The sequence below is a fragment of the Garra rufa genome, chromosome 12, assembly GCF_049309525.1.
Source record: "Garra rufa chromosome 12, GarRuf1.0, whole genome shotgun sequence".
In the NCBI taxonomy this organism is placed as follows: Eukaryota; Metazoa; Chordata; class Actinopteri; order Cypriniformes; family Cyprinidae; genus Garra; species Garra rufa.
Genome location: NC_133372.1, coordinates 47,486,815 through 47,514,497, shown reverse-complemented (window position 1 = coordinate 47,514,497; position 27,683 = coordinate 47,486,815). Strand labels below are relative to the sequence as shown.

Genomic DNA, 27,683 nt, shown 5'->3' with positions numbered 1-27,683 from the left:
CCACCAACTGGACAGGGGTGGGAATTACAGTTACAATTTACAACAGATGACCCGCAGTGTAATCTGTCAAAATGACGGGCAGCCTTCAGATTTTTCCGTCACTGATTAAAAAAATACGTCAATGACGGACAATTTTTCGGTTAATGCGACCTATATATATATATATATATATATATATATATATATATATACACACACACACACACACACACACACACACAATAAATTATCAAGTCACACTGTAAATATGTGAAATCTTTACATACATGAATATATAAATAGGTGATTTAAGTATGTATTTAAAGGTAATTTATTTAACCCATTATCAAGAAATGCTGTAAATATGCTAACCTTAAATTACATTTACATACATAACGGTAATTTAAGGTTAGCCATTAACTACATTTCATATCAGCTGTTCCATTAACTTTTTTTATTCATTAAGATTATTGTTATTAAAATTGTACTGCATCAGCAAGCACATCTGCAAGTTCATATTAACACATGTAAATGAACGGATCTGGCTCATGCTGTTTCTGTGCAGTAATTAGAAAACTTTCACAGTCGCAAAGGTTACAGTGATTTAGAAGATCTAGTTAAAAATACAGCAATGTTATTGGGTAGAACCTAGAATCATACCCAATTTGCAGCCCCCAACGAAGACGTGCAAAATGTTCTAAATATAAACGCATTAGCATGTTTCATGTGCTACAGTGATGAGCGAGGTGTTAATGTGATACAATGTTTTTCCATCTTACTTTCAGTGTGTTTTTTACTTCTTACTAGGCTTTTTTAATTATAAAAGAAATCTCCAGACAGTTTTAGACATTTGTTAGGCTTTTCTGACTGTTATTTAGCGAATTCAGTCCACAATCACAAAAGAACTCTACAATTTTCTCCAGCAACTGATTTGTTTCATTGTGTGAGAGAATACCTGAGTACTTTCCGCCTTTATTTCGGTTCACAAAGCACGCTATGAGCACTATGAGGGTGAGCAGAGCTATGGCGCACATGAGCCCGATGAACCAGCCCTGGTTGGAGATGCTTCCGTGAATACTGGCCAGACCTGTGAGAGACAAAACAAGTCAGTGAGGACACTTCATTGACTGTTGACATCCACCGAGAACATCTTACACTAAATGAGAGACACCAGGCAAACTCCAGAATGGAAATGTGCAGATATTAATATTAAACTGCCAGACGGCATGTCTAATTAATCAACGGCAGAGGCTGATAAAGCATAATTCCTTTTATCAAGTCCACAGAACACATGCTCTGGGATGGACATGAGGCACACCACGCATGATAATTTTATCACAGGATGTTGCTCGCACTGTTGATGAGAGATGGGAAAGGAAGAGACAAAGACGATTCTGCTTTGCATTTCCGTCATCTCGGAGACTACGTTCTCCTCACCTTTGGCACTGGTCCTGATAACGTCTTCAAAAATACTAGAATTATCAACCCAGCTTTTAGTCATAAGACGCACTGTGTATTCAGTCCCAGGTTCGAGCCCTTCAATGAGGTGGAAAGTCTTAGAAGAATTTAGCGCATCGGAAATCTTCCAGTTACCTTCACCTACAGGATGTACATAGTGGGTGATGTGGTGTTAGTATACTAAAACATCTCTACTATATATATATATATACACTTAATTATACTGTTTATATTATGAACAATTATTATGGCTGCCAAATTAACATGTTAATTCTGTGCAATCAAGTAATTCATGCAATTAATTTTTAAAAAATCTATGAAATTGAACATTTAACCTATGGGGGTTTGTAAATTCTTTGTAATTTATTCAAAATAAATAAAAAACAAAACTTTTTACTAATTGACAGCCTTAATAATTATTTTTTATATACAGTCAAACCAAAATTTGTTCAGACACCTTCAACATTTCTCACATTATCACAGTTTATTCGCTATGGTTTAGAAAATGGTCATAAAATATCAGAACAAATTCATCTTGATAATGTCAGATAACTTTGATAGAAAGGTATGTAATGAATTAGGTTGAATAGCTGTAAGCTGTTAAATTTAAGTACATAATTAAATAATACCAATTTAAGTCAACCAATTAACAAGCAATGCTTCATTTTGTTCAGCCTGTGGTGTAAAAAGATCGCATTACCAATTAAAAAACATGAAAACATGGTAAGGTCATAGTGTCTGAATGATTTTTGGTCCCAAATTTTTATCAATTTTATTGGTAGTCCACTGTATGAAGAATTTTAGGGTATAATAGGTCACTTACATAAAAGAACTATAGTGTCCTACACCCTCTAGTAAAAAAATAACAAAAATTATATCTGATGTCTAAATAATTTTTGGTTTGGCTGTATATTAAAGTAGAAGTTCACATCCAGAACAAAAAATTATCATCTTTATTATCTACTTTCTTCAGTAGTAAAAAAGTTATGTTTTTTTAAGGAAACTATTTCAGAATTTTCTCCAAATAGTGTACTTCTATGGTGCCCCAGAGTTTGAACCTCCAAAATGCAGTTTAAATGCAGCTTCAAAGGGCTCTATACGATCTCAGCCGAGGAAGAAGGGTCTTATCTATTGAAACGACCTGTTATTTAAAAAAAAAAAGAAGACATTTTATATACTTTTTAACCTTAAATGTTCAACTTGTCTATAGCTCTGCGTGAACTCTGTGTATTCCGGTTCAAGATTAGGGTATGTCGAAAAACTCAATCTCACATTCTCCTCCAACTTCAAAACCAAAATAACTGATGGTTTTGCTAGATAAGACCCTTCTTCCTTGGCTGGAATTATTTAGAGCCCTTTGAAGCTGCATTTAAACTGCATTTTGGAAGTTCAAACTCGGGCGCTCTATAAGTCCACTATATGGAGAGAAATCCTGAAATGTTTTCCTCAAAAAACATAATTTCTTTACGACTGAAGAAAGAAAGACATGAACATCTTGGATGACAAGGGGGAGTAAATTATCTGTAAATTTTTGTTCTGGAAGTGAACTTCTCCTTTAATAAATCTATATAGCAAACTTTAAATCCAAGATGATGCCCTAAAGGCTACAGAAATCACTAATTAACTTATTTCAGCCTCAAAATTTAATTTATAAGAACAAGGATGGAGAACAGTAAGAAAAGCTTACGGTTGTTCATAAAGGCAACATATAACTCTGACTCCGTCTGCTCTGTGCCTGGAATCCAGCTGATATTTGCAAAGTTGTGACTAACTGAGGTGCTAATATTCAACAAAGCTGAGAAAAGAGAGAAATGACACAGAGGGTTAGTATTGTAAATGACACGAAAAAGATTGTTAGGTGTAGTTAGACTTGGAGGAGAAAGAGCGCCTGCTTTATTTTCTTTAAATTCACTGCTATATGAACTTTTATGAGCCATATTTTTCAATTTGTAATGCATTAAGCTGCAATTTAATGCCAAAAAAATGTACTGCCTGCTCACACCAAGGATGATAACTATGACAATAAAGATGTTTTAAAAATCCTACTGAATATTGTTGGAATCGTGATTTTTTTTCCCCAGCTGATAAAGTCAGAATCTATCCTGCTTTAATGCACCCAAACATTTAAAGTGGCAGATGACAAAACTGCACTGTGTGCTTAATAAGCACAATGTTATTATGAGCTGGTGTGGATGCTAATATAGTTATGGTTATAGTTATTGTTGTTGGTGTGAACGGTCCTTAGCACTGTCCAAACCAGGCGTGAAACTAGAGATAGAAATAATAAAAGCATTTGTTTCAATGTAAAGTACTTTCCACAACCCCTACCCACAACACTCTTAAAAATAAAGGTTCCAAAAGGGTGTTTTTGCAGTGATGCCATAGAAGCACAATTGTTGGTTCCCTGAAGAACCTTTCAGAGATCAGTTTCTAAAAGAACCATTCCTTCGAGTAAAGAACTTTTCGGCTATAAAGAACCTTTTCTGTATTTGTGTGAACAGTCCTTAACACTGTTCTATCCAACAGTCCTTAAAGTAGTAGTTCACTTTCAGAGCAAAAATGCACAGATAATGTACTCACCCCATTGTCATCCAAGATGTTCATGTCTTTCTTTCTTCAGTTGTAAGGAAATCATGTTTTTTGAGGAAAACATTTCAGGATTTCTCTCCATATAATGGACTTCTATGGTGCCCCCGAGTTTGAACTTCCAAAATGCAGCTTCAAAGGGCTCTAAACAATCACAGCCGAGAAAAGAACAGTCTTATCTAGCAAAACAATTGTTTTTTGTTTAAATTACAATTTGCATACTTTTTAACCTTAAATACTCGTCTTGTCTAGCTCTGTGTGTACTCTGTGTAGAGATTAAAAAGTCAATAAATTGTAAATGTTTTTAGAAAATAACTGATTGTTTAGCTAGACAAGACACTTCTTCCTTGGCTGGGATCATTTAGAGCCCTTTGAAGCAGCATTTAAACTGCATTTTGGAAGTTCAAACTCAGGGGCTCCTCAAAAAACATAATTTCTTTACGACTGAAGAAAGAAAGACATGAACATCTTGGATGGCAAGGGGGTGAGTACATTATCTGTACATTTTTGTTCTGAAAGTGAACTACTCCTTTAACACTGCCCTAACAAGGCGTGAAACTAGAGATAGAAATAATAAAAGCATTTGTTTCTTCATTCTTAAAAAAGGGTGTTCCAAAAGGGTGTTATTGCAGTGATGCCATAGAAGAACCATTTTTGGTTCCCCAAAGAACATTTCAGTGAACAGTTCCTAAAAGAAACATTTTGAAAAAAATTTCGACTATAAAGAACCTTTTCTGCATTTGAAAGGTTCTTTGGATGTTTAAGGTTCTTCACTGAACCCCTGATGCCAATAAAGAACCTTTATTTTTAAGAGTGAAGGCAACCCGATTGGTCTAAAGTCTAGCTCCGCATAACAAAATATTGTGCTGCTTTATGTCAACTTGGAATTAAAATAATTATAAAAAAATAAAATAAAAACAACAACTGAGTTGTTCACAAATAAGTGATTCAGTGGAAACCCTCATAATAACTCATTTACTCATAAATACATTAATTTCACTAGTAGATATTACCAGTGAAGTAAGAAACACTGGAGCGTTTAAACTAATTCAAAGTAATTACCAGTTTGACAAAGATGTTTTTACTACTTAGGAGCTCATAATTACTGTAATTGTATCATGTGAACAATAAATGTGTTTTGATTGGCTGGTAGTTTGTTACGTCACAGAGCATTTTTACTTTAATTGTGGTCAAACTAATTACTTGTCACTGGAAACCCGAGTGTCGCGGCTGGTTAGGACACAGCGTAAAGAAATTAGCGTGATGGGATGTCACAAACAAAAAGCGGATCTTGAGATGATAGAATGGAGTGCGGTTTAATTTCCATCAGAAACATAGCTGCAAGTCTTCTGTAATTAAATGACTAATTAAGGACCCGAAATAATGATGTGCTCGTTAGACTGGGCGAAATAATACGAAATAATAAGAGATAATTTTAGACAGAGTCGCAGAGTAATAATTACGCAGTCACCCAAGTCTGAGAGCGGCAGAACGACCTGAACACAGCGTACGCTGTTTCTATTCAGGAAGCCAAAAGTATTGGACTTGGACAATTGCTACCTACACGGCATGCCACTGGAGCTATATCAATCACAGATAACTTGTGTTTTCATCACCTTCAGGTGTAGCAATTAGGCAGACTGTTGTCTGCTGTCAAAACTCATTACCACACATCTCAATCACACAACACCTCTCCCTTTGGGCAAAACATGCAAATGGAACACATTTATTCTCAGGCTCTTTTCAGGAATCCATCTGCACCAAAGGACCGTGGCTATCCTGCCCATCGCCTATGCCTGAATGACATCCTCTAATCGTGATGCGTTTCCATCCACCCTGTTATTGTAGAAATTGCGTTAATCATCGGTGCGGTGTGACACCTTTGCTTGACACAGAAATGGCGCTATAAATATTGAGCAAGCTAGCTGGAGGTTTGTCAGTCCACATCTGCCTCCACAGTGGGAGGGAGGAAAGCTCTCGCCACACGTGTACTGCAAGACTGCTTCCGAAAGCCACTTTTGTGGGGAAATTTAGCAACAGAATTTAAACGGCTTCCTCTTATCCATTTAAAAGCTACTTCTGTGCTACATCAGCACTGTTTCTCAGTCCTCCTATAAATCCCAACAAATCAGACTTTGACACTTCATACATAAATACACTACCGTTTGGGGTCAGTAAGTCTGATTTGGTTTTATTTACTTATTTTAAAGAAACTTTATTCATCAGATTATATTACGGTTTTTACAAGTTTTCAGCAGTGATAATATTGCTTCTTGAGCATCAAATCAGCATATTAGAATGATTTCTGAAGGATCATGTGACACTGAAGACTAGAATAATGATGCTGAAAATCTAGCTTTGTAAATGTAAATTTTTATATGTATTTCAAATATATAATAGCTGTAATCATAATTCACAATATTACTGTTTTTTTAGGGCTGGGGTTTGACACAAATTTTACAATTTGATTCAAATCTGATTCACAAGCTTGCGATTCGATTTAATTTCTAATTCAAGTCGATTCAATATCGATTATTTTGAATATATATCAGGTACAGCACATTCCAAAAAAGGGAAAAAAATCTCACATAATGCAAAATCATGAGAATCAGTTGGTACAACATATTTAAATTACAAGTTAAAATTAACTTTTTGTATACAAGTGCTTAAATTACACTCAAGTTTTATTAATAATAAAGTTACATAAGTACATAATTTGAAATATTTGTTCGAAATATGAATATTTAAATGCCAGCTGTCATAAAAACTTGACAGATTTAGGCTATTCAAACATTAAATATTGAAGAACAGTAAAAACTATTTATAATTAATATATTGTATGGTGCAGCGCCAAAATGGCATTCATTGTTTGAATACTGTAATAAAATGGACGGAATTTGAAATTTGAAACTTTGTTTCATAACAAAAGTAACAAAGCACAAAGCCTATTGTAAGTTATTGAATGGGAGGTGTGTAACAATGTTCTGTTTATTAACTAAAAACTGGCTTGACTACTCAATTTTTGGTATTTAAGAAACTACACTATATTGCCAAAAGTATTGGGACACAATACTTTTTGACTACTGTAGAAATTTCCATGGGTACAAATCTTAATGTTTAAGCATATAATGATATTCTAGGGGATTGTGTGCTTCTAATTTGATAGCAACAGCTTTGACAGGACCTTTTTCTATTCTAACATGACAATGCCTCTGTGTATAAGGTTAAAAAAGAAATAATTGATTCAGTTAGTGTGGAAGAACTTGTCTGGTCTGCAGAAAGCAAAGTCCTAATCCCAGCTGAACATCTCAGAAGTGACTTTAAATGCAGACTTTGAGCCAAAAACTCCTCACCAAACACCAATGACTTGTAACTATGGGTACAGTCATTTTTGACACTTCCAAAATGGTTGAAACAGAGATGGAAACACATTTTATAAATACATGAATTGTTTCCCTCTTTGTTGCCACAGTTTTGTAAGTGCCTTTTTCTGTTCTAAAGAAGGGGTGTCCCAATACTTTTATCCATATAGTGTATGTACAAGTCATTGGTGTTTGGTAATGAGTTTTTGGCTCAAGGTCTGCATTTAAAGTCACTCCAGAGGAGTTCAGATGAGATTAGGACTTTGCTTTCTGCAGACCAGTCAAGTTCTTACACACTGACTGAATCAATCATTTCTTTTTTAACCTTGCCTTATACACAAAGGCATGTTAGAATTGAAGAGGGTCCTGTCAAAACTGTTGCTGTAAAATTAGAAGCACACAATCCCCTAGAATATCATTATATGCTTAAATATTAAGATTTGTACTCATGGAAATTACTAAATAAGTCAAACCTGTTCATTATTAGGGGGTGTACCAAAACTTTTGGCAATATAGTGTATATTGCTTAGTAAAAACAAGAACCGATTAAAATAGAATTGAATTGTGATGATGAATGAGAAGATGAATTTTTACCCAGCCCTACTGTTATAATTGTATTTTTGATCAAAAATAAATGCTGCTTAAGTGATCATAATGTAATGACTTCCATCTTACCAACCCCAAACTTTTGAATGTGTTTCTATTATTGCAAAACAGAACATTTGTCGAGTTTACTGGCATAAAAGCCCAATTTGTCCCTTGTTTGTTCTTTCAGACTTGTTTTTGTGTGGTTTAGTACCTATAGAAGTAAGAGTAGCATTAGCCACAGGGGAAACAGTGGTTTTTCTTGGAGGAAATTGTGAGCCGGATTTTCCTGGAAAGACAGAGAGCATTTTAAATGGATTGAAATATTCTAAGGGCGTGATGTGGCTAAGACAGAAGCAGCCATGTGATGTACTAAACAAGTGGGAGCTAAATGAAATAAAAAAATTGTCTATGTTAGCTGAACCATAGGACTATGCAAGAAATATATTGAATGGATTGAACAGGATTAAATGAAACAAATCAATTAGTTTCAGCTACCAGAGCAGATGACAGGTTAATAGTGAGATTTATCTATTTTAGCAACCATCTATGGAAAACCTCTACTATCAGCTAGATAGAGAAAAGAAAAAAAGCATTATGCTGCTACAGTATATAAAAATGAAATGATGATTATCCTAATATAAACACATGCATTTTCAAGACAGATTCCTAGAATACAGCTACAATTTTATTCTCTAGTCTAGTTTGTTAGCCATTTCTAGTGCTAAAGAAAACAGAAGACGTCATACTGATGTTGAAAGAGGCCACATCTGTTGAAGCTGGCAAAACAAAAGCAATAAAGCAATGAAAAAGACATATTGCAGGGACGACAGAAAGACACTGAAATCACGACAACTTTAGTCCATAAGACAGCTTGTTTACAAGACAGCAGTGCCTGTTACCGAAGCATTAAAGCGGGAATGCAATAGCAAGAAGCTTGGAAAATTCCATTCTAAAGTATTTAAAAATATGATATATTTTTAAATGCCTCACCACAAATATTGAAATGCATATGTGCATGTATCAGATGGAAATACCATGGTACATGATATATATATATATATATATATATATATATATATATACTGTATAGGGAAAAACTAAGATACTCATTTACCATGGTATGTGCATGGAAACTAAGTTATTTCAAAGAATACAATGTTTTTACCAAGTTTCCTGGCCTAAAACAGGGTATTGCCATGGTATCATGTCCAGAAAAACATGGAAATAGGGCTGTAACTAACTGAAATATCTTGGATATTTTCTTTACACTAGTCTAAAACAAGACATATGTGACCCTGGACCACAAAACCAGTCTTAAGTAGCACGTGTATACTGTATTTGTAGCAATAGCCAAAAATACATCAAAAATACATAAAATTATCGATTTTTCTTTTATGCCAAAAAGCACTAGGATATTAAGTAAAGATCATGTTCCATGAAGATATTTTGTAAATTTCCTACCGTAAATATATCAAAACTTAATTTATGATTAGTAATATGCATTGCTAAGTACTTCATTTGGACAACTTTAAAGGTGATTTAGATTTTTTTGCACCCCAGATTCCAGATTTTCAAATTGTTGTATCTCAGCCAAATATTGTCATATTCTAACAACAAATAAACTAAACGTATTACTAAAAAGCTTATTTATTCACCTTTTCAGGTTAAAAATGAACACTTATGACTGGTTTTGTTGTCCAGGGTTACATATTATGAATCCAAATTAGCCCAAAATCTCAAAATTTGACAGTACATAAAAAAACAACAGCATGATTTTGCCTGTAGTGGCTTCCTTAAAACAATTTTCTTGGCAGTATTGTTGTTTGATAGGTACTTAGGTACTTAGTCAAATACACCATGGTTTCACCATGTTTCATGGCCAGAAAACACGGTATTGTCATCGTAACATGTCCAGAAATACATGAAAATACCATGATACTTTGAAATCATCTGATTTTCTTGATGTATACTGGTCATGGTTAGGCGGCTGTTTCCCACTGACACATAAAGATATCTCCCCTCACATCAGAGCAGTCATTTGTTTTCTTGACTGCTTTCTATTACTCTTCCGAATATTGGAATTATGCTTTGGGATTTTCATCTCGATCATATTTCTTCCATAAACACAACTTCCTTATGAACCCTCAGCGAAACGGAAATAAACAGCACTTTATCAACAATCTGCTAACTGCCGATGATAAGTATGGCAGCGTGAACCATTAATCATGATAAATGTGCTGTAAATTCTCAGTTGCGTGTTTTTTTCTTTTAATATATTTTTTGATGTTGATTACCAACTTATTCCTATGTCTCTAATAATAACAATCCAACATTTCCATCCCCAAAGGCAACATATGATTTCTTCTTCCTTTTTGCAGGCAAGCTTTTACCCTCAAATCAATAAGCGCTTGGTCTTCCAAGACAGTGATGAATGCAGCCCAGTCGCACACTGTTATGATATTGTTTAGCTATAAAGAAATGCTTAGATGGGCATATGAAAAGCTTGGTGAGATGGGAGGTCGAAATAATGTCCCCTGCATTCACCGGGTCGATGCCCATAACAACAGCAACTTGGTCATCCATGTCAGAGAGCCAGATTCAGGCTGACTCCCCCGAGACACCCCCACCCCTGAGCAGCTGCTGCCCATACTCACTGGCTTCGGGGACAGTGGTGCGCTCCTCGCTGACAGCTGGTCCACAGCCCACCCGCGTGCAGCACCGTAGGTAAAACTTGTATTTGCTCAGTGCTTCCAGATCCTGGAGGTGCAGCTTATTGCTGTCAGCAGAGATGTTGAGGCTCATCAGAGAACCTAGCTCCTCTGTGTCATTTACTAAAAAGAAAAAAGGAAACAGAGCATACTATCAGTGCAAGGTATAGTACATTTCCAAACAATTCATATCCACCTTATACTTAAAGAAGTAAGCCTATGGGCGAGACTTCCGGTTAAGAATCTATGAATATTATACAGATTATAAACAAGAAAGAAAGCCATGCAGCAAAGCGACATGTGTTCATCATGTGTTATGGTTGGTCGCTCAGCTGGACTGGTAGCAGGAAGGCCATGTCATTGAAATGTCAGATGTGTTTAGTCAGCCAGAGGTCAAATTCAGGGATTTTTATACTGGCACAGACACAGACTCAGACTGACAGTCTGCACTAAGATTGTCACAATACCCAAAATGTGGTAGTGGATGACAATAAGGTTGTCACGATACTATGTCATATGGTATGATGCAAAAGTATCACAATGTTATTGCATGGATTGCATGTCATGGCTATTTTTTTGATTACACAATGTATAAATATTTATTTAAAAAAAGTGTAATAAACACACTTCTTTCATTAAGTTAAATATTAATAAAGTGTTTCCAAGAAATTACTGGTAAACAGTCAGCAATAGGGAACAAAGAAATAAATGAAGGCTAAACACAACAGGTGGATAGTGTAAATATTTTAACTAATAGATATTGTCACAATTCCCCAGTTAATTTATCACAGTACATCAATACATTTAATTTTGTATTGCGAGATTTTTTTAAATATTACGTTTCAATAACAATAGATAAGGGATTATCTAATTAAAACACTCTAATTTGCATACATTTTCCAGAACAGCAATTTGAACATTGGATCACGCCAGGTTCAAAACACTTGTTACATTTCGTTGACATTATGGTGATTTTTGCAAAGAGGATTTTGGATGATTTCACAATATTTTAGGGGAAAAAACAGGTAAATGATTTATGAACAAAACCCACTGTAAAAACAGAACAGAGTTAAAAACAAAACTGCAAAGTTTGGAGTATGTAAGTGTTATCAAGGTGGAGATTTCTGTCTCAGTGCATTGGAAAAACTCAAATTTGAAGAAAACGGCCTTGAAAGATATGTTTTGTAATTTTTTTTTAAATAAAATACACTTAACACTTAAAGGAATAGTTCATCCAAAACTGTGTCATTAATTACTCACCCTCATGTCATTACAAACCCATAAGACCTTTGTTCATCTTCAGAACACAAATTAAGATATTTTTAATGAAATCCAAGAGCTTTTTGACCCTGCATTTTTTGACCCTACCACATTTACAGTCCGCATCAGTGGTTCATCCTTAATTTTATGAAGCTACGAGAATACGTTTTGTGAGCAAAAAAAGCAAAAATAACAACGTTGTGGTACTCTCCTAAACACACGTCAAAGACTGACACAGAAGAGAGGAAATGGTTGAATAAAGTTGTTATATTTGTTTTCTTTGTGGAGGTTTTGTAACATCATAAAATTACATTTGAACGACTGATGTCACATGGACTATTTTAACAATGTGCTTAGTAACGTTCTGGACCTTGAATGTTATAGTTGTGTTGCTATCTATGCAGGGTCAGAAATCTCTTGGATTTCATCAAAAATATCTTAATTCGTGTTCCGAAGATAAAACAAAAGTCTTATTGTTTTAAAACAACATGAGGGTGAGTAATTAATGACAGAATTTTCATTTTTGGATGAACTATCCATTTAAATGTGTATTATTTACTAGTCTGAAAACATGTTATGAAAGCAACATAACCCAAAATCTCTAAATTGAGTATAGCATGAAAAAAAAAACAATGGTTTTGCCTGTAGTGTCTTGTTGCGTTATATACTATTAGACACAAAGCAGATTTTCTCTCTTTTTTGCATTCACTCATGCCAAACCACTTGTGTTTGCATTAATAACCCTGGCAAGAACTGCAGTTGACCTTTCACGCTTCACAGCGAGGGATGAGCATTATTTACAGATGATGCACACACATAAGCATGTGTGCGTTTGAAAGTAGCCGTCAGGCAGCACTTGTGCACCGCATTGGGTACTACCAATTATAACAGCATTTCCTGTCCATGTGCTAATTTCAATTCAATTCAATTCAAGTTTATTTGTATAGCGCTTTTACTAGTCTGAAAACATGTTATGAAAGCAACATAACCCAAAATCTCTAAATTGAGTATAGCATGAAAAAAAAACAATGGTTTTGCCTGTAGTGTCTTGATGCGTTATATACTATTAGACACAATTTTTAAACATTTTGACACAAAGCAGATTTTCTCTCTTTTTTGCATTCACTCATGCCAAACCACTTGTGTTTGCATTAATAACCCTGGCAAGAACTGCAGTTGACCTTTCACGCTTCACAGCGAGGGATGAGCATTATTTACAGATGAGCATTATTTACACATAAGCATGTGTGCGTTTGAAAGTGGCCGTCAGGCAGCACTTGTGCACCGCATTGGGTACTACCAATTATAACAGCATTTCCTGTCCATGTGCTAATTTCAATTCAATTCAATTCAAGTTTACTTGTATAGCGCTTTTCACAATACAAATCGTTTCAAAGCAGCTGTACAAAAAAAAAAAAAATGTAGGCTACTACAATATATTTAGTAGCTTATTAGTGGTGACTACTGTATGTTAAGTCGATGTACATATGGTATAAATATTAAAAACAGTAATGGTGTAATCAAAAACAGATGATGAACACTAAAGCCCCGTTCACACTAGACGCGACTTCTGTCGCTGCATGTCGCCAGAGGCTGGCGATGAGGTCGCGAGTGGGCGTTCTAATTACTGGTTGCTTAGTAACGTCATTTAACAGACGTTTTTATCCAAAGCAACTTTGGAAACAAAGACAAGCAGGTTACAATTCATTTTAATGCAGTTAACATTATTTTTGTATGTGGGCATGGACATGTCATATAAAACAGGACAATCACTGCTGGAGCTAAAAGGAGAATGATCACAGGCACTATCGTCTTCTTTCCTATTGGCTGTCGCTCCCGAAAGTCGCTCTTCATTTGCATAAAGTTTAGAGATTCTGAACTTTGTCGCGTCGCTGGACACGCCCACATCCGGTCGCCAACGGTCGCTGACGGCCGCTGTCGCTCTCGTCGCCGGAAATCGCCAGCTCTCCATTGAAATGAATGGGATCGCGTCGCTTAGTCGCTGCATGTCGCGTGTAGTGTGAATGGGGCTTAATAGTAATGATTATGTGTAGCAATCAAACTTGTAGAAAAATGGTGTAGTGCTGTATGTTGTTTCAAGGCTGGCATCATCGGCGGTCCTCTGGGGGGATGGCATTGATGTGTTATTAAGCTATTACGCTTATGTTGTGTAAACACGTTTGGGTCTGCACTGCAACATGTTCTGGATTCCCTCTTTCCTCCCAATAATTCCCAATAAGTCTGTCAAAGAAAAATAAATAAATAAAAAAAACACTATTTCTGAATCCTCCATAAGTAATTCACAAAGTGTGAATTGTTAACTCTATCCGATTTCAGCGTAGTTGGATCTGGCTGCGGGCCATCTGTGCAGTGGCTCTTTAATCCCAGTTGCTATTTTCCATTCGACGGGTACAGCTGTGTGCTCTCTCGCCAGCATTTTACACACCACTTTCTTCAAGGGGACTTCAATGAGCCCACTTCAAAGGGAGCACAATGGTTGTAGCAAGCTCTCCTGATGAAAATGTCGCTTCTTTTAATACGCAACCTGACACTTGGCCTCAATGATCAGCCGCAGCATCAAACACAATTAGCTGACGAGGCCTCCCAGACTGTATGCATCATAATCAGCGCCGTCATCATTCCTGCTGGGATCTGGTTGCGTGTTGAGCGGCGCACGTGCCCAGCCTGGTGTTGTGATACGATGCATGTAGAACAGCTTAGGGTCAGAGCGAGAAAGGGGGTCGGCTTGATCACAATGGTATACCGGGTCACAAATGTCTTTCCCATGAGCGCTTTGCACTACCTACGTGCCATGATTGTGTAAACCAGGGTTTCCCTGGGGTTTGTGAGGGAAATGCAGGGACTTCAAAAAGCTAATAATTCATTAAACCATAAAAAGGTCAAAATAAAACAAATAAATTAAAAATTAAAACTAACACTAAAAAATTGTTAAATATTTTATTTAGTGGTCATGTGACCACGAAGCAACATAAGATAACTTATTTATTTAAATTATTTAAAATTATTTAAAATTTAATCTTAAAAACTTTTAGGTCAAAGGGGTTCGGCTAACAAAACAGTTTGGTGATCAGACTACAAGCAGACCTTGTATTTCTTGAAAAAATAAAGGGGAGCCAATTTTCCCCAGGGGATAGCACAATGTAAAACTTAATAGCTTTGCAATAATATTTATTTATTTTTATTTATTTGCAAATTTTGCTATTAAATTATCTTTCAAAACAAGATTTTAAAATAAGATTTCTTTTTTTTTATTTAAAAAAATACCACCATCACTTTTTTCTCAGAAAAGCATGATACAAACTCACAATTCTGACTTTTTTTCCCAGAAATGTGAGATATAAACTCGCAATTGCGAGTTATAACGTCAGAATTGTGAGATATAAACTTGCAATTGCAAATTATAAATTTAGAACTGCAAGATACAAACTTGCAATTGTGAGAGAAAAAAAACTATTCTGACTTTGTTGCAATTGTGAGTTTATATCCTGCAATTCTGACTTTGTATCTAGTAATTCTGACTTTATAACTTGCAATTGTGAGTTTATATCTCAGTTCTGAGATTATTACCTTTTTTATTTTTATTCAATGGCAGGAACGGGCTACCATAATGTTTAATATATTACATGAAGTTGATTTTTAACTAGAAAAGAATTAAAAAATGTAAAAATCTTTAAAACTGACTGCAGTGCAGTAACCATAGTGTTAACGAGGTTACAGGGGTTTCTGAATGGTACAAAAGTTGTTTTTTATGTGGTTGGCTACAATTATTCTTAATCTTATCACTAAATTTTAAATATCAAAAAAACAGGTATTTACAGATTTGCTTTACAATGTTTTGCTTTTCCCTACAGGGCATCACTTAACCACTAGTAGGATGTGCATTGTTAACCCGCTACGTTTATGTAATCAGCAGTGTTTCTCACTGTAAATCCTAATTAAAACCAAAGCATACTCTAATGGCATGCAGTAAATAGCTGTTTAATTCACTAGTGTGCCTTCAATTCGATATAACAGGACCTGTATAATAAAAATAAGCAAATTGAGTGAGGCAACTTTAACAAGTCAAAGTAATTGTTTTCCATAAATCATTTAGCAAATATACAACTGTGTCTTATTGAGGTCCTGTGCAGTTATTTTCATAATACTGTAGTCCCTGTTGAATATAAGATGCAGCCGCCAACCCTAAGGTAGGTGGCACAACAATATCTCCTAGTGGTGAGACGTAGGCATCACCCGATGTAATGATACAAGAACCATTAAAGAGCACTTTGCTCTTTTTGTATGCCCAAATCTGAATCTGCATCACGGGGAACATATTGACACAGGGCAATAGCTTTTTTATGTTTTGTAGTCTGACCCTAAGTGACATGAACAGAGTCCTAAAATTCTAAAAATATTCAATGCAAATCCAGTGGTTTGTGGTTTCGCTGTCGAATCACTGTAATGACCAGTAATGCCGCTGTGTCATGGGCCATGTCAGAAATGAATATCAGTAATAAAAGCTGTTTACTCAAACCCCAGCGCATAACCCTCACAGCAAGATGCAGACGTTTATAGCTAGGGTTATGAACAAATTGGAAATGCAATGTTCACATACTTAGCTGATATTGGAGGATGTAGCCAATTATGACACCATTTGCGTCAACCGGAGGAGACCAGGTCAAGGTGACCTTGTGTTTCTGGATGTTTGTAACACTGAAAGCAGCTGGTTGACCAGGAGCTGAAGGTAGGGAAAGAAAGAAAGAGTTGACAGATATATTAATAATTTAAAGGAACATTTCACACAAAAATGGCCATTATTATTCATTTGTTCATTTAGAAACTTTGTGACTTTCTTTCTTCTTTCAAAGACATTTTCCCTTTCTTTAAATTTATGTTTTATTGATAAAATTGATGTTTTAATGTCATTTAAATTTATGTTTGAATGTAAGCTACACTGTTACATTATAACATTAAATTGAATTAAATGTGTTTAATCAGAAATGGCTCTATTTTACTTTGCAGTTTGACTGGCCCATTTTTGCTGATCAGCCGGCCCAGTTTACCTGAACACTGCTATCTCAAAAAATGTGGGGCAGCTAATGTTTCAAAACCTGTAGGGCCTGAATAATTTTATTTTATTGCATCAATTCAACACAAAAATATTAAAAACACTCCTTATTAATCATAGGAACACAGTTAAATGTCATACATGGGTTTTTTGTTAGTGTCCTAAGTGATTAACCAAAAAGCGTCCCAATTTACCTAATAATCACCCTACTCTATTTGTAGCAGAACAGCAGGCAACATTTGAGACATACTATGTCATAATTGCATGAAAAACTAAGCGACAGCATGATATGTTATGTGCAACCTGTCACCATTTAAACTGTCCTATCAATCATCTTGTCACAGCCAACATCTTCTATATTTAATTTCCTATCATATTGGAGAAAAATTAAGCAGCATGTCGATCTGCCAGTCAGTATCTTGTGCATGACGCAAGTTAATGACCAAACTTAACTTTATAAACATTCATTGTGTTGTTGCAGATAAACTAAATTAATATTTCTTCATGTAACTGAGTATTAATCACTTAACCCCCTATACTTAGCTGTATTTCTCACAAATGTGCCATGTTTGTAGTGTTTAAACACTTTTTATTCGTATTTGTAGTTCTATTCAAATCCTTATCCACTATCCATTAGAGTGTGCATGGATTTGCAACATAATATGATTTAGGACACACTCATTCTAATTTCGAATTCTATTTAGGATGTAAATTATGTCTTTTTATGTAAACTAAAGGCTGGAACACACTGCACAACTAAAATTGGAACATATTTTAACATAACATTAGGGATCACACACTTTATGACTTTGGAAATGGTTACAGAGAACAAGTGGGCATTATATTGTAACCTAAATGACTGAGGATTAAACGCTACCAGAATTTTAAAGTCTTTTCAAAACCAATAAACTCACACAGAAACATGGAAAACGAAAACAATGTGTTCTGAAATCAGCTAAAAATATCAAATGTGTCCCAAATGCTTCATTTGGACAGAAAGTCTGAAGCTAAAAAAAAAATAAAAATCTGTGCCTGAAGTACATGATGCGATTTTTTGTGAAATCTGTCAAATCCAACTGGCCAAAACCTGCACAGTGGCTCTGACTTTCATCAACTAATGTCTACTCATCCTGACTGCAAATTGGGACAAAAAATCTGTGCAAAAGCCTTAAAGGGATAGTTCACCCAAAAAATAAAATTCTGTCATTAATTACTCACCCTCATGTCGTTTCAAAACCTGTAAGACCTTTGTTCATCTTTGGAACACAAATTAAGATATTTTTAATGAAATCCAAGAGCTTTCTAACCCTGCACAGACAGCAACGCAACTGATACGTTCCAGAAAACCCAGAAAGGTAGTAAGGACAATATTAAATAGTCTGTGTGACATCAGTAGTTCAACCTTGATTTAATAAAGCTATGAGAATACTTTTTGTGCGCAAATAAAGCAAAAATATTGGTACTCTCAAGAACATGCGTCGAAGACTAACACGGAAGAAAAGAAATTGTTGAAAAAGTCATTATTTTAGTTTTCTTTGTGCACAAAAATTATTCTCGTAGCTTTGGTTGAACAACTGTTGTTAGTACCTTTTTGGGCATTGAACGTTTCAGGATCAGAAATCTTAATTTGTGTTCTGAAGATGAACAAAGGTCTTATGGCTTTGGAACGACATGAGGGTGAGTAATTAATGACAGAATTTTCATTTTTGGGTGAAGTATCTCTTTAACTCACAGAACCAAATTTATGTGTAGCTATAACTTCTCACTTACCTCCCTCAGGTGTTTTGAAGCTGACCGGATGACTGCCGGGCCCGTTTCCTCTGCTGTTAAAGGCCATGACAATGAGGCTGTATTCAGAGAACGGCCCAAGCCCGGTGACCACTGCATGATTCCTCTCGCTTGAGAAAGTCAATGTGTGTTTGTCACCATGTGTTTTCTTTGAGTCCAGCAGACTACGAAGCCTCCAAAAGCTTATCTGCAAGTACATAAGGTTAGATTAGTCCATAGGTAGTGAAATAAATCTGATGAGTAAAACAACACCTCTGATTGATCCATGTGGATAGCTCTGAAAACTTGCTAGGAAACAAGAGGTGCTTCAGGGGGTCACTGGCCTTTAAACCACGGCTAAAAAGCGAAACACATGTTGGTGCGGAATTACCCTGTAGCCCCCCAGATGTCCGTTGAGTTTGTCCTTGTGAACATGGTCCCATCTGACCTTCACCATGGTGTTGTTCATCACTTCTACGCTTACAGCCTCTGGAGCTGCTGATGGAACTATGGACGAATAACATGTAAATTAAATTTTACAAATAGCTCTATATAGCTGCTTTCAAATTACACTGTTCCTACATCAAGATAATGCCAGTGAATTAGATTTAGCTATATCCATGAAATAAGGACCAAGAAATGTGCTGTAATTTTGTGGGCAATCACGGGAAAAACAGTGGCGGGGTAATAGTTGTTTATGTGGAGTTCTAGACTATAATATTGTTTTATGCTTTGTAACTACATTTCGTTATCAAAAACTTGGCAAATAGCCTATACAACTGTTATTTACCAAATACATTCTAAGTAGTCTATATAAACACCATAGTGCATTCACAATCTCACAGACACCATATATGACAACTGCTAATGGAAAGAGACTTGATTATAATGGAATAAAACCTAGGAAACACCAGTTTTGGGGAATCAACAATGAAACTAGGGCTGGACCAAATACTATTTTTTGAGCTTCGAAAACCTCGCCCGGACCTTTTCCGACAGCTCATCAGAATTACTGGCCCGAGTCCGACTGGAACTTTTTTCTATTTCCCTTCCCTAGGCCTAATCCATAAAGATGCATTGAGGCATTAAAGGCGCGTCCAATGAGCAGACGGCGAGTCAGGATCGTCAACTTCATATTTGCGACAAATACTAGTTTATTAATATATAATTCGAATATCTCCTTACTTTTTCCCCGACACATTCATGGTAATTATTTTTGCTGGGGCTTTGCGGTCAGCTTTAGCCTATATTGCGTGCATTTGAACGCGGAACTTCCAGCTGCTTTAAAGGCACTTGCGGTGACGCGGTTGTCATTGCAACAGTCACAGCCCTAGTTTTGTTTCCACCATTCAAGTGAGCCCGACTGTACTTTAGTAGTGTCTCTCAAATATTGCTCAATCTATTTTTTTATTTTTTTTTGCTGTCTCTGTGTTAGTGGCGCAGCAGTCTGATTTTCTTCATTCATATTTAAGCCCAAATGAGAACCGTTTCGCGGGAGATGCAAGGTGTATGGAAAAAAAAAGAATATTCGAACCTCAATATTTAAAATCGAATGCCAACCCACCGAACGAATATTCGAATAATCAAATATTCTGGTCCAGCCCAAATTGAAACTCTATCTTGCCTAGCTAAGCTACTTTTAAATGAAAACATAATTATAGGTACACTATAATTAAGCTGTTCTTTTGAAAAAGCTATACTAGCTAGCTTAGCTACATTTTAAAATTACAATTGTTTAATAATATTTGTTTTGTTAAGAAAATTCTATGTTAGGTTTCATAAATTGTATCTTTTTTGGAGCAGTCATGACTAAATTAGGGTGACCATATTTTAGTTTTCAAAAAAGAGGACAGGGCGTGACCACATCCCATATCAAAACTCAAAATATGTCATTTTCATGCCTAAACACAGCTAAAAAGCTTTCTACCACAGTGGCCATCCTTCACAAAACTGATTGTCTACCAAGGTTTTATCATACAGTAGGTAGAATGCAAAATGTTTTAATACAAACATTTCAGTCTATTGTGATTTATACAATATTTCAAATATTTATTAATCAATCCACCTCAACAGTTTAAAATCAGCTAATTTCGGTTGAAAAAATATGGATTTGGCAACCCAAAATCCAACTCGAGTTGCATCCAAAGCGATTTAAATACTCTGCTTAGGCGAGACACTGCAGGTGAATAGGGTAAAGAAAATAACTAATAGTTATCACCTCACTTACCCAGATGATTGATTACATTGATAAATTGAAAACATTTTTTGTATTACAAGTTTTCTAAAATGTTAGGTTTAAATATGCAAATTAGGCATTATTTAATGAAATATCGTCTCAGGTTACGTATGTAACCCTGGTTCCCTGAGGGAACGAGACACTGCGTCATCAACGCTCTGGGGAATGCCATTGGCGAACCCGGCTCTGAATCAGTCTTCAACCAATAGGATGACGGGAGTGACGTCACCGGGGGCGGTGACGTAGGCGACCAGGAAGTATATAAGCATGTGCTTTTCAAACCGGCTTCAGCTTCCAGGAATGAAGCGATGCGCGGTAGGAATGCGGGAATTATGGCCCATGACGCAGTGTCTCGTTCCCTCAGGGAACCAGGGTTACATACGTAACCTGAGACGTTCCCTTTCGGGAACTCTACACTGCGTCATCAACGCTCTGGGGAACGATATGCCCACGTCTCCAGAATTCCAAATTCCTACCCAGTGGTGTTTGTCTGGGAAGAAAAAAGGGGAAGCGCTGCTTCTGGTGGATCAAGCCAGGAAAAGCTCTCTGCCTGGGGTTACCAGGGCAAGAGAGGCAGTACACCTCTGTCCGGGGGACCAGCCCGGAATCAGAGGGCAGTGCTCGTTGATACTTACCTGCAGGAGCACTGACGGTTCTCCGCCTGGGAAACTGCCAGGACAGGAGAAGTATTACACCTCCGTCCGGGAATAGTGCCGGAGCGAGAGGGAAGTGGCATATACCTCGGCCCTCGGGCTCACGAGGAAAGTGGTCGCTCTGTCTGGGGACACCAGCAAAAGAGGGACCAGAAGAACTCCGCCTGGAAAACTGCCAGGACGTGAGTGGGATGACATCTCTGCCTGGGGAGCACCCAGCGCAAGAGGGAACATAACAAGTACCTCGGCCCTCAGGCACTCGAGGAAAGTAGTCCAAACTCTGTCTGGGGAACAGCCAGCACGAGAGGGACTAAATTAGCTCCGCCTGGAAAACTGCCAGGACGCGAGCGGGATTACATCTCTGCCTGGGAGTACCCAGCGAAGAGGGATATGATCCGCCTCGGCCCTCGGGCTCACGAGGAAAGTGTCTACCTCCGTCTGGGGACCAGCCAGACGTAGAGGGACAGGTAGCGTCTGGGGAGTATGCCAGAACGCTAGGTTGCTTCGCCTGGGAAGAGTGCCAGGACGCAAGCGGGATTACATCTCTGCCTGGGACGTACCCAGCGAAGAGGGATTGAGTAAACCTCGGCTCTTGAGCCCACGAGGTTAGGTCATACACCCTAGTCTGGTCACCAGCCAGAGAGGGGTCCTCCTTGGCCCTCGGGCACACAAGGAGAGGGCAATCCTTTGTCGGGGCGCACCCGGATCAAGAGGGATGCAATTAGTGCCTGGAAACTCTGGCCAGAGCACGGGAAATAGCTCCGCCTGGAAACAGCCAGGACGCGAGTAGAATTACATCTCTGCCTGGGGAGTGCCCAGCGCAAGAGGAATCATAGCAAGAACCTCTGCCCTCAGGCGCTCGAGGAAAGTAGTCCAAACTCTGTCTGGGGAACAGCCAGCACGAGAGGGACTGAATTAGCTCCGCCTGGAAAACTGCCAGGACGCGAGTGGGATTACATCTCTGCCTGGGAGTACCCAGCGAAGAGGGATATGATCTGCCTCGGCCCTCGGGCTCACGAGGAGAGTGTCTACCTCAGTCTGGGGACCAGCCAGACGTAGAGGGACAGGTAGCGCCTGGGGAGTATGCCAGGACGCTTGGTTGCTTCGCCTGGGAAATTTGCCAGGACGCAAGCGGAATAACATCTCTGCCTGGGGAGCACCCAGCGAAGAGGGAGAGTTATCCACCTCGGCCCTCAGGCCCCGAGGTGATAGGCCTCCGTCTGGTGACCAGCCAGACTAAGAAGCATCCTCGGCCCTCAGGCACACGAGGAAGGGTAATCCCTTTGTCGGGGCGCACCCGGACAACAGGGACCCGAGAAGTGTCTGGAAACTCTGGCCAGAACACTAAATTGACTCCGCCTGGAAAACTGCCAGGACGCGAGTGGGATTACATCTCTGCCTGGGGAGCACCCAGCGCAAGAGGGAACATCTACCTCGGCCCTCGGGCTCACGAGGGATAACGCCTTCGCTGTCAGCTCAGGACAGCCGAGCTCGTAGCTCTTAGGTCTAGTTCATAGAACTTTACAAAGGTCAAAGGGGTGGACCAACCCGCCGCACTGCAGATGTCCTGAATGGGGACACCTGCTAGCAGAGCTTTGGAGGCAGCCATGCCTCGAGTAAAGTGAGCCTTGACGCCCATCGGTGATGGGAGGCCAGAGGACTCATAAGCAGTAGTTATTGCATCTACAATCCATCTACTGATAGTATGCTTAGTTGCCGGGAGCCCCCTCTTTAGGGGGACCGTAACAAACTAGCAATTGCTCTGACTTTCGCCACAGGGCTGTGGACGTATGTGTCCAGTGCTCGCACTGGACACATGCAGTTATACTTCCGATGGTCGTTCTCCACGAATGGAGGAGGATAAAAGGCCTGTAGGGTGACTGGCTGTGGTACTGCTGTTGGAACCTTCGGTACGTACCCTGGTCTAGGGTAGAGGAACGCTTTGGCCAAACCGGGCGCAAAGTCGATATATGAAGGGGCCACTGAGAGGGCCTGAAGGTCTCCTACTCTCCTCAGAGAAGTAAGAGCCAACAGCAGCGCCGTCTTAATTGTAAGGAAGCGATCTGAAATCTCCTCAATGGGCTCGAATGGAGGCCGAGAGAGGGCTTCAAGGACCACAGCGAGATCCCAAGAAGGAGTTCTGGGTACCACCCGAGGCCTTATCCTGAGTGCACCACGAAGGAAACGTATGACCAAGGGGTTCTTGCCCACTGACATGCCACCGAGAGGGGTGTGGAAGGCCGATAATGCCGCCACGTAAACCTTCAGGGTGGAGTGGGCTAGCCCTATGGAGAGGCGAGACTGCAAAAACTCCAGCACTGTACCAACCGGGCAGTGGACTGGGTCTGCGTGTTGCTCTTCACACCATGAAGTGAAAACCTTCCACTTAAGGCCATAAAGTTTCCTTGTAGAGGGAGCTCTAGAGTGAAGGAGGGTCTCAACAACCTCAGCTGAGAGACCACTGTCTATGAGGTGTGCCCCCTCAGAGGCCACACCCACAGTTTCAACTCTCTGGGTGGGGGTGGCAGATTGCGCCCCCAGCCTGAGAAAGAAGGTCCTTCCTGACCGGAATCTCCCACGGAGAGCCGTCGAGGAGGGAAATAATGTCCGAGAACCATACTCGGACCGGCCAGTAAGGGGCTACTAGTAGTAGACTGACTCCGTACCGGCGCACTCTTTCTAGAACTCCTGGGAGCAGAGCAATCGGGGGGAGAGCGTACAGACGAAGCCTCGGCCAGGTCTGTACCATAGCGTCCAGCCCCAGCGGAGCTGGAAGCACTAGAGAGAACCAGAGGGGACCTTGCGATATCTGATGAGTCGCAAAGAGGTCCACCTGAGCCTGGTCGAACACTCTCTAAATCTGCCTCACCCTACGGGGTGAAGTCCATTCCCCGGGCCTCAGCCGGGCATCTGCTCTTGATCAGGTGCACTGTTGAAGGAAAGCATATGACCCAGGGGACTCTAACCACTGACAAGCACCGAAAAGGGGCGTGGAAGGCCAATAATTCCACCACGAACACCTTTTGGGTGGAGTGGGTCAACCCTGCGGGAAGCGAGACTGCAGCGACTTCAGTACTGTACCAACTGGGCAGTAAGCTGAGTCATATTTGGTGCTGGTTACACCACGCAGTAAACCACTTTCCCTTAAGGCCATAGGACTTCCTCATAGAGGGAGCTCTGGAGTAAAAAGGATGGTCTCAGCAACCTCGGTTGAGAGACCGATCTCCATGAGATGTGCCCCCTCAGGGGTCACCCTCAAAAACTCCAGGGAGTAGAACGATCGGGGGGAAGGGCGTACAGACGAGGCCTCGGCCATGTCTGTGCCATAGCATCCAGTCCCGTAGGAGCTGGAAGCAGTAGAGAGCACCAGAGGGGCCATTGCGATATCTCATGAGTCGCAAATGAATCCCCTGAATCTGGCCAGACACTCTCTAACTCTGCTTCACTCATTATGGGTGAAGCATACATCCCCGGGCCTTGGCCCCTGCCTCGACAGGACGTCTGCTCTCATAAAACACCAAGATTTCCTCCACATGTCCAGGGCACGTAGGCATTGCCGCGTGACCTTGAACTTGCGGAATGAATTTCCCCCTCGGGGAAAATCCCTTGGTCTTGAGCCACCACTGTAGCGGCCTCATGTGCAGCAGGCCAAAAGGTATCACGTTGGCTGCTGCTGCCATAAGATCTAACAGTACTTGAAACTGTTTGACAGTGAGTGACAGGCCTAGCTTGACCGCATTTGCTGCAGTAAGGATCGACTCGATCCGAGCAGGAGACAACCGTGCCTGCATCGTGGTCGAATCCCATACGACACATAGATAAGTGGTTCTCTGTAATGGAGACAGCACACTTTTCTTGGCGTTGAGTCTCAACCCCAATTCTTTCATGTGAGCGAGAGCAGCACCTCGATGCTGCCTGGCTTACAGTGGTCGAGTATATGGATGCTCTGGAATCATGGAGGAGCCAGAGCCGCATCCACACCCTCTGCGAAAGTTCGGGGGGGGGGGGGGGGAGAGTGCTAGGCTGAAAGAAGAGCTCCCTGCTGTTGTTAAGGAAGGATGGAGACATTCTTAGATCTATCGTGACAAATTCGTCCTCGGACCTGATTTGTGACGTAACCGCCAGTCTGAACTTCAGTTACTCTGACTGAAATATTCAACTGTCTGAGATCTAGGAAGGGCCGTAGCCCCCCATCCTTCATGAAGAGGGACCATCTCGATGGTCCCTGTCTAGAGCCTGCTCGGAGCCCACCTCGGTGGAAGCCCCGCGTTGAAGGAGGGTTCTTTAGATATAGTAACCCTTCTTCACAGTACGCAGGTGTAACCAAGGTTACCAGAGAGTAACAGAGGAAGAAAACTAATTTATAAATTTTAAGTGGAAATCTAATAATACATAAAGTATTAAAACATATTTAAAATAAGTTTATTTCTAAAAGAAAATCTTAATTTTATGTAAACACATACTATTAATTGGTTGTATATGTGGCCAATAGTCAGCCGTCTTTGATTTAAGAAGGACCAATGAGAGCGCTGAATGCGGCACGGCAGAGAAATTGATATCCGGGTTTCGCACATGGAATGCACGCAGAGTTAGCAGCAGCTCGCTTAACAATTGCATCGATTTATGTGGAGAACGGTTTTTGCTTTATTTTTGCATTTGATTCCTGAAGAGAATATTTTCATTTTGCTTCATGAGAAATTGAGAAAGAGAAACGATCTCCTAGAGGAACTTTGATAAAGGATATTGTAAGTAAAGTGACAAACTTTATTTTGTAATACTCATAAAAGCAAATTAGTAATGTAATCGAGTGAAACACATTCTATTTCATGAATATCAAAAGATATGCTGATATTTATGTACTTTATAAGCATCAGAGAAATGCTTAAGTGTTTACAGGATGTATTTTTGATTAAAAAGGAGAAAGAAACGGATTTAAAGGAGACGAGGTGCCTTCTGGAAATTTCTGTATTTAACGATCTCCTTGGTAAGTCAACTGACTTATTACTAGTTACAAATCAAATTGTTATTATTGTTTAAGAAGGGAAATAGGAGGAATTAAATCTGTGAGTATGATTTATGTATGTGAAACTGTGTAAAGCTGTATTTGGAAAGTAGAAAAACAGTCACAGACATGTTACATATAAAGAAAATATTCTTTATTTGAAGGATTCATTTACATATATTCAAGTTGTGTTTAAAATGTGTATATGTACAACGATTAGTTTATTTTCATGAGTTTATTTTGATACAATGTTATTGACTGTTGTTACAATGAAGATATTCATTATTGTTTTATGACCTTGTTTGTTCAAGGTCAGGTTTTTTGATGTGGTTTTGTTCTTCCATGAGTCGATCCTCTGTCGAAGTCTGTATCTTGGATCTGTCCCGACCTTCTGTTGGTGCTTAGGAGGGTTTGGACTGGCGAGCCCCCTGGATTCCGTTCTTGGATAGTCTGTGAAAAAAGACCACTTAGTGAACTCTGCGAAGGGTAGGAAATCGAATGACTTTTCTTCTGTTTTTTCTTTCTTCTTGGATGAAGACATTCTTTCCTCGTGACGGATAAACTCTATGGACAATTCAAAATCTGGTTTTCTGAGAGACTGGACAATTTAAGGTTGAAATAGGGAAACTTTGTTTTATTGAAAATTCAAATTGTCAAATTGTTGAGTTACAACTGAAATTGTAATTTTATTTATTTTTTGATTTTATGCTGTTTGTTTTTTGTTGGTTCATTTAAAGGAACAAATAGTGAGTTAATAACTTACCTTGCTGGGAAAAAGAAACCAAAGATAGGTTTTTAAAACCTAAAACAAAGACAAAAAGAAAATTAAGTGCCTGAAAATTTGTAAACATATTGTTTTTCATTGTCACTGTTCTAAATGTTGAACAACTTACCAAGTGTGGTCTGTGCAAATACAATTCGCTTGTTAAATCAAAATCTTCCGAGTCAGATCTGATCACTGTTGTTGTGGCATCTTTCTCAGCAGCGAATCTATTTTCTTCTGAAACGCTGGT

The 27,683-nt window shown here is 38.9% G+C and overlaps 1 protein-coding gene across 1 annotated transcript in view; it reads right to left on the bottom strand.

The window, feature by feature from the left end:
* Window positions 1-821: 821 nt before the first annotated feature.
* Window positions 822-27,683, bottom strand: part of LOC141347646 (neural cell adhesion molecule L1-like protein) — a 44,275-nt gene continuing 17,413 nt past the window's right edge. Inside the window, exons 8-16 of the mRNA XM_073852629.1 lie at window positions 19,171-19,286; window positions 18,783-18,987; window positions 16,560-16,682; window positions 10,628-10,804; window positions 8,720-8,749; window positions 8,185-8,259; window positions 3,125-3,232; window positions 1,417-1,578; window positions 822-1,066 (exon numbers count right to left, since the gene is read on the bottom strand). Coding sequence (XP_073708730.1) covers window positions 822-1,066; window positions 1,417-1,578; window positions 3,125-3,232; window positions 8,185-8,259; window positions 8,720-8,749; window positions 10,628-10,804; window positions 16,560-16,682; window positions 18,783-18,987; window positions 19,171-19,286 — 1,241 coding nt within the window. The remainder of the gene's footprint in view (window positions 1,067-1,416; window positions 1,579-3,124; window positions 3,233-8,184; window positions 8,260-8,719; window positions 8,750-10,627; window positions 10,805-16,559; window positions 16,683-18,782; window positions 18,988-19,170; window positions 19,287-27,683) is intronic.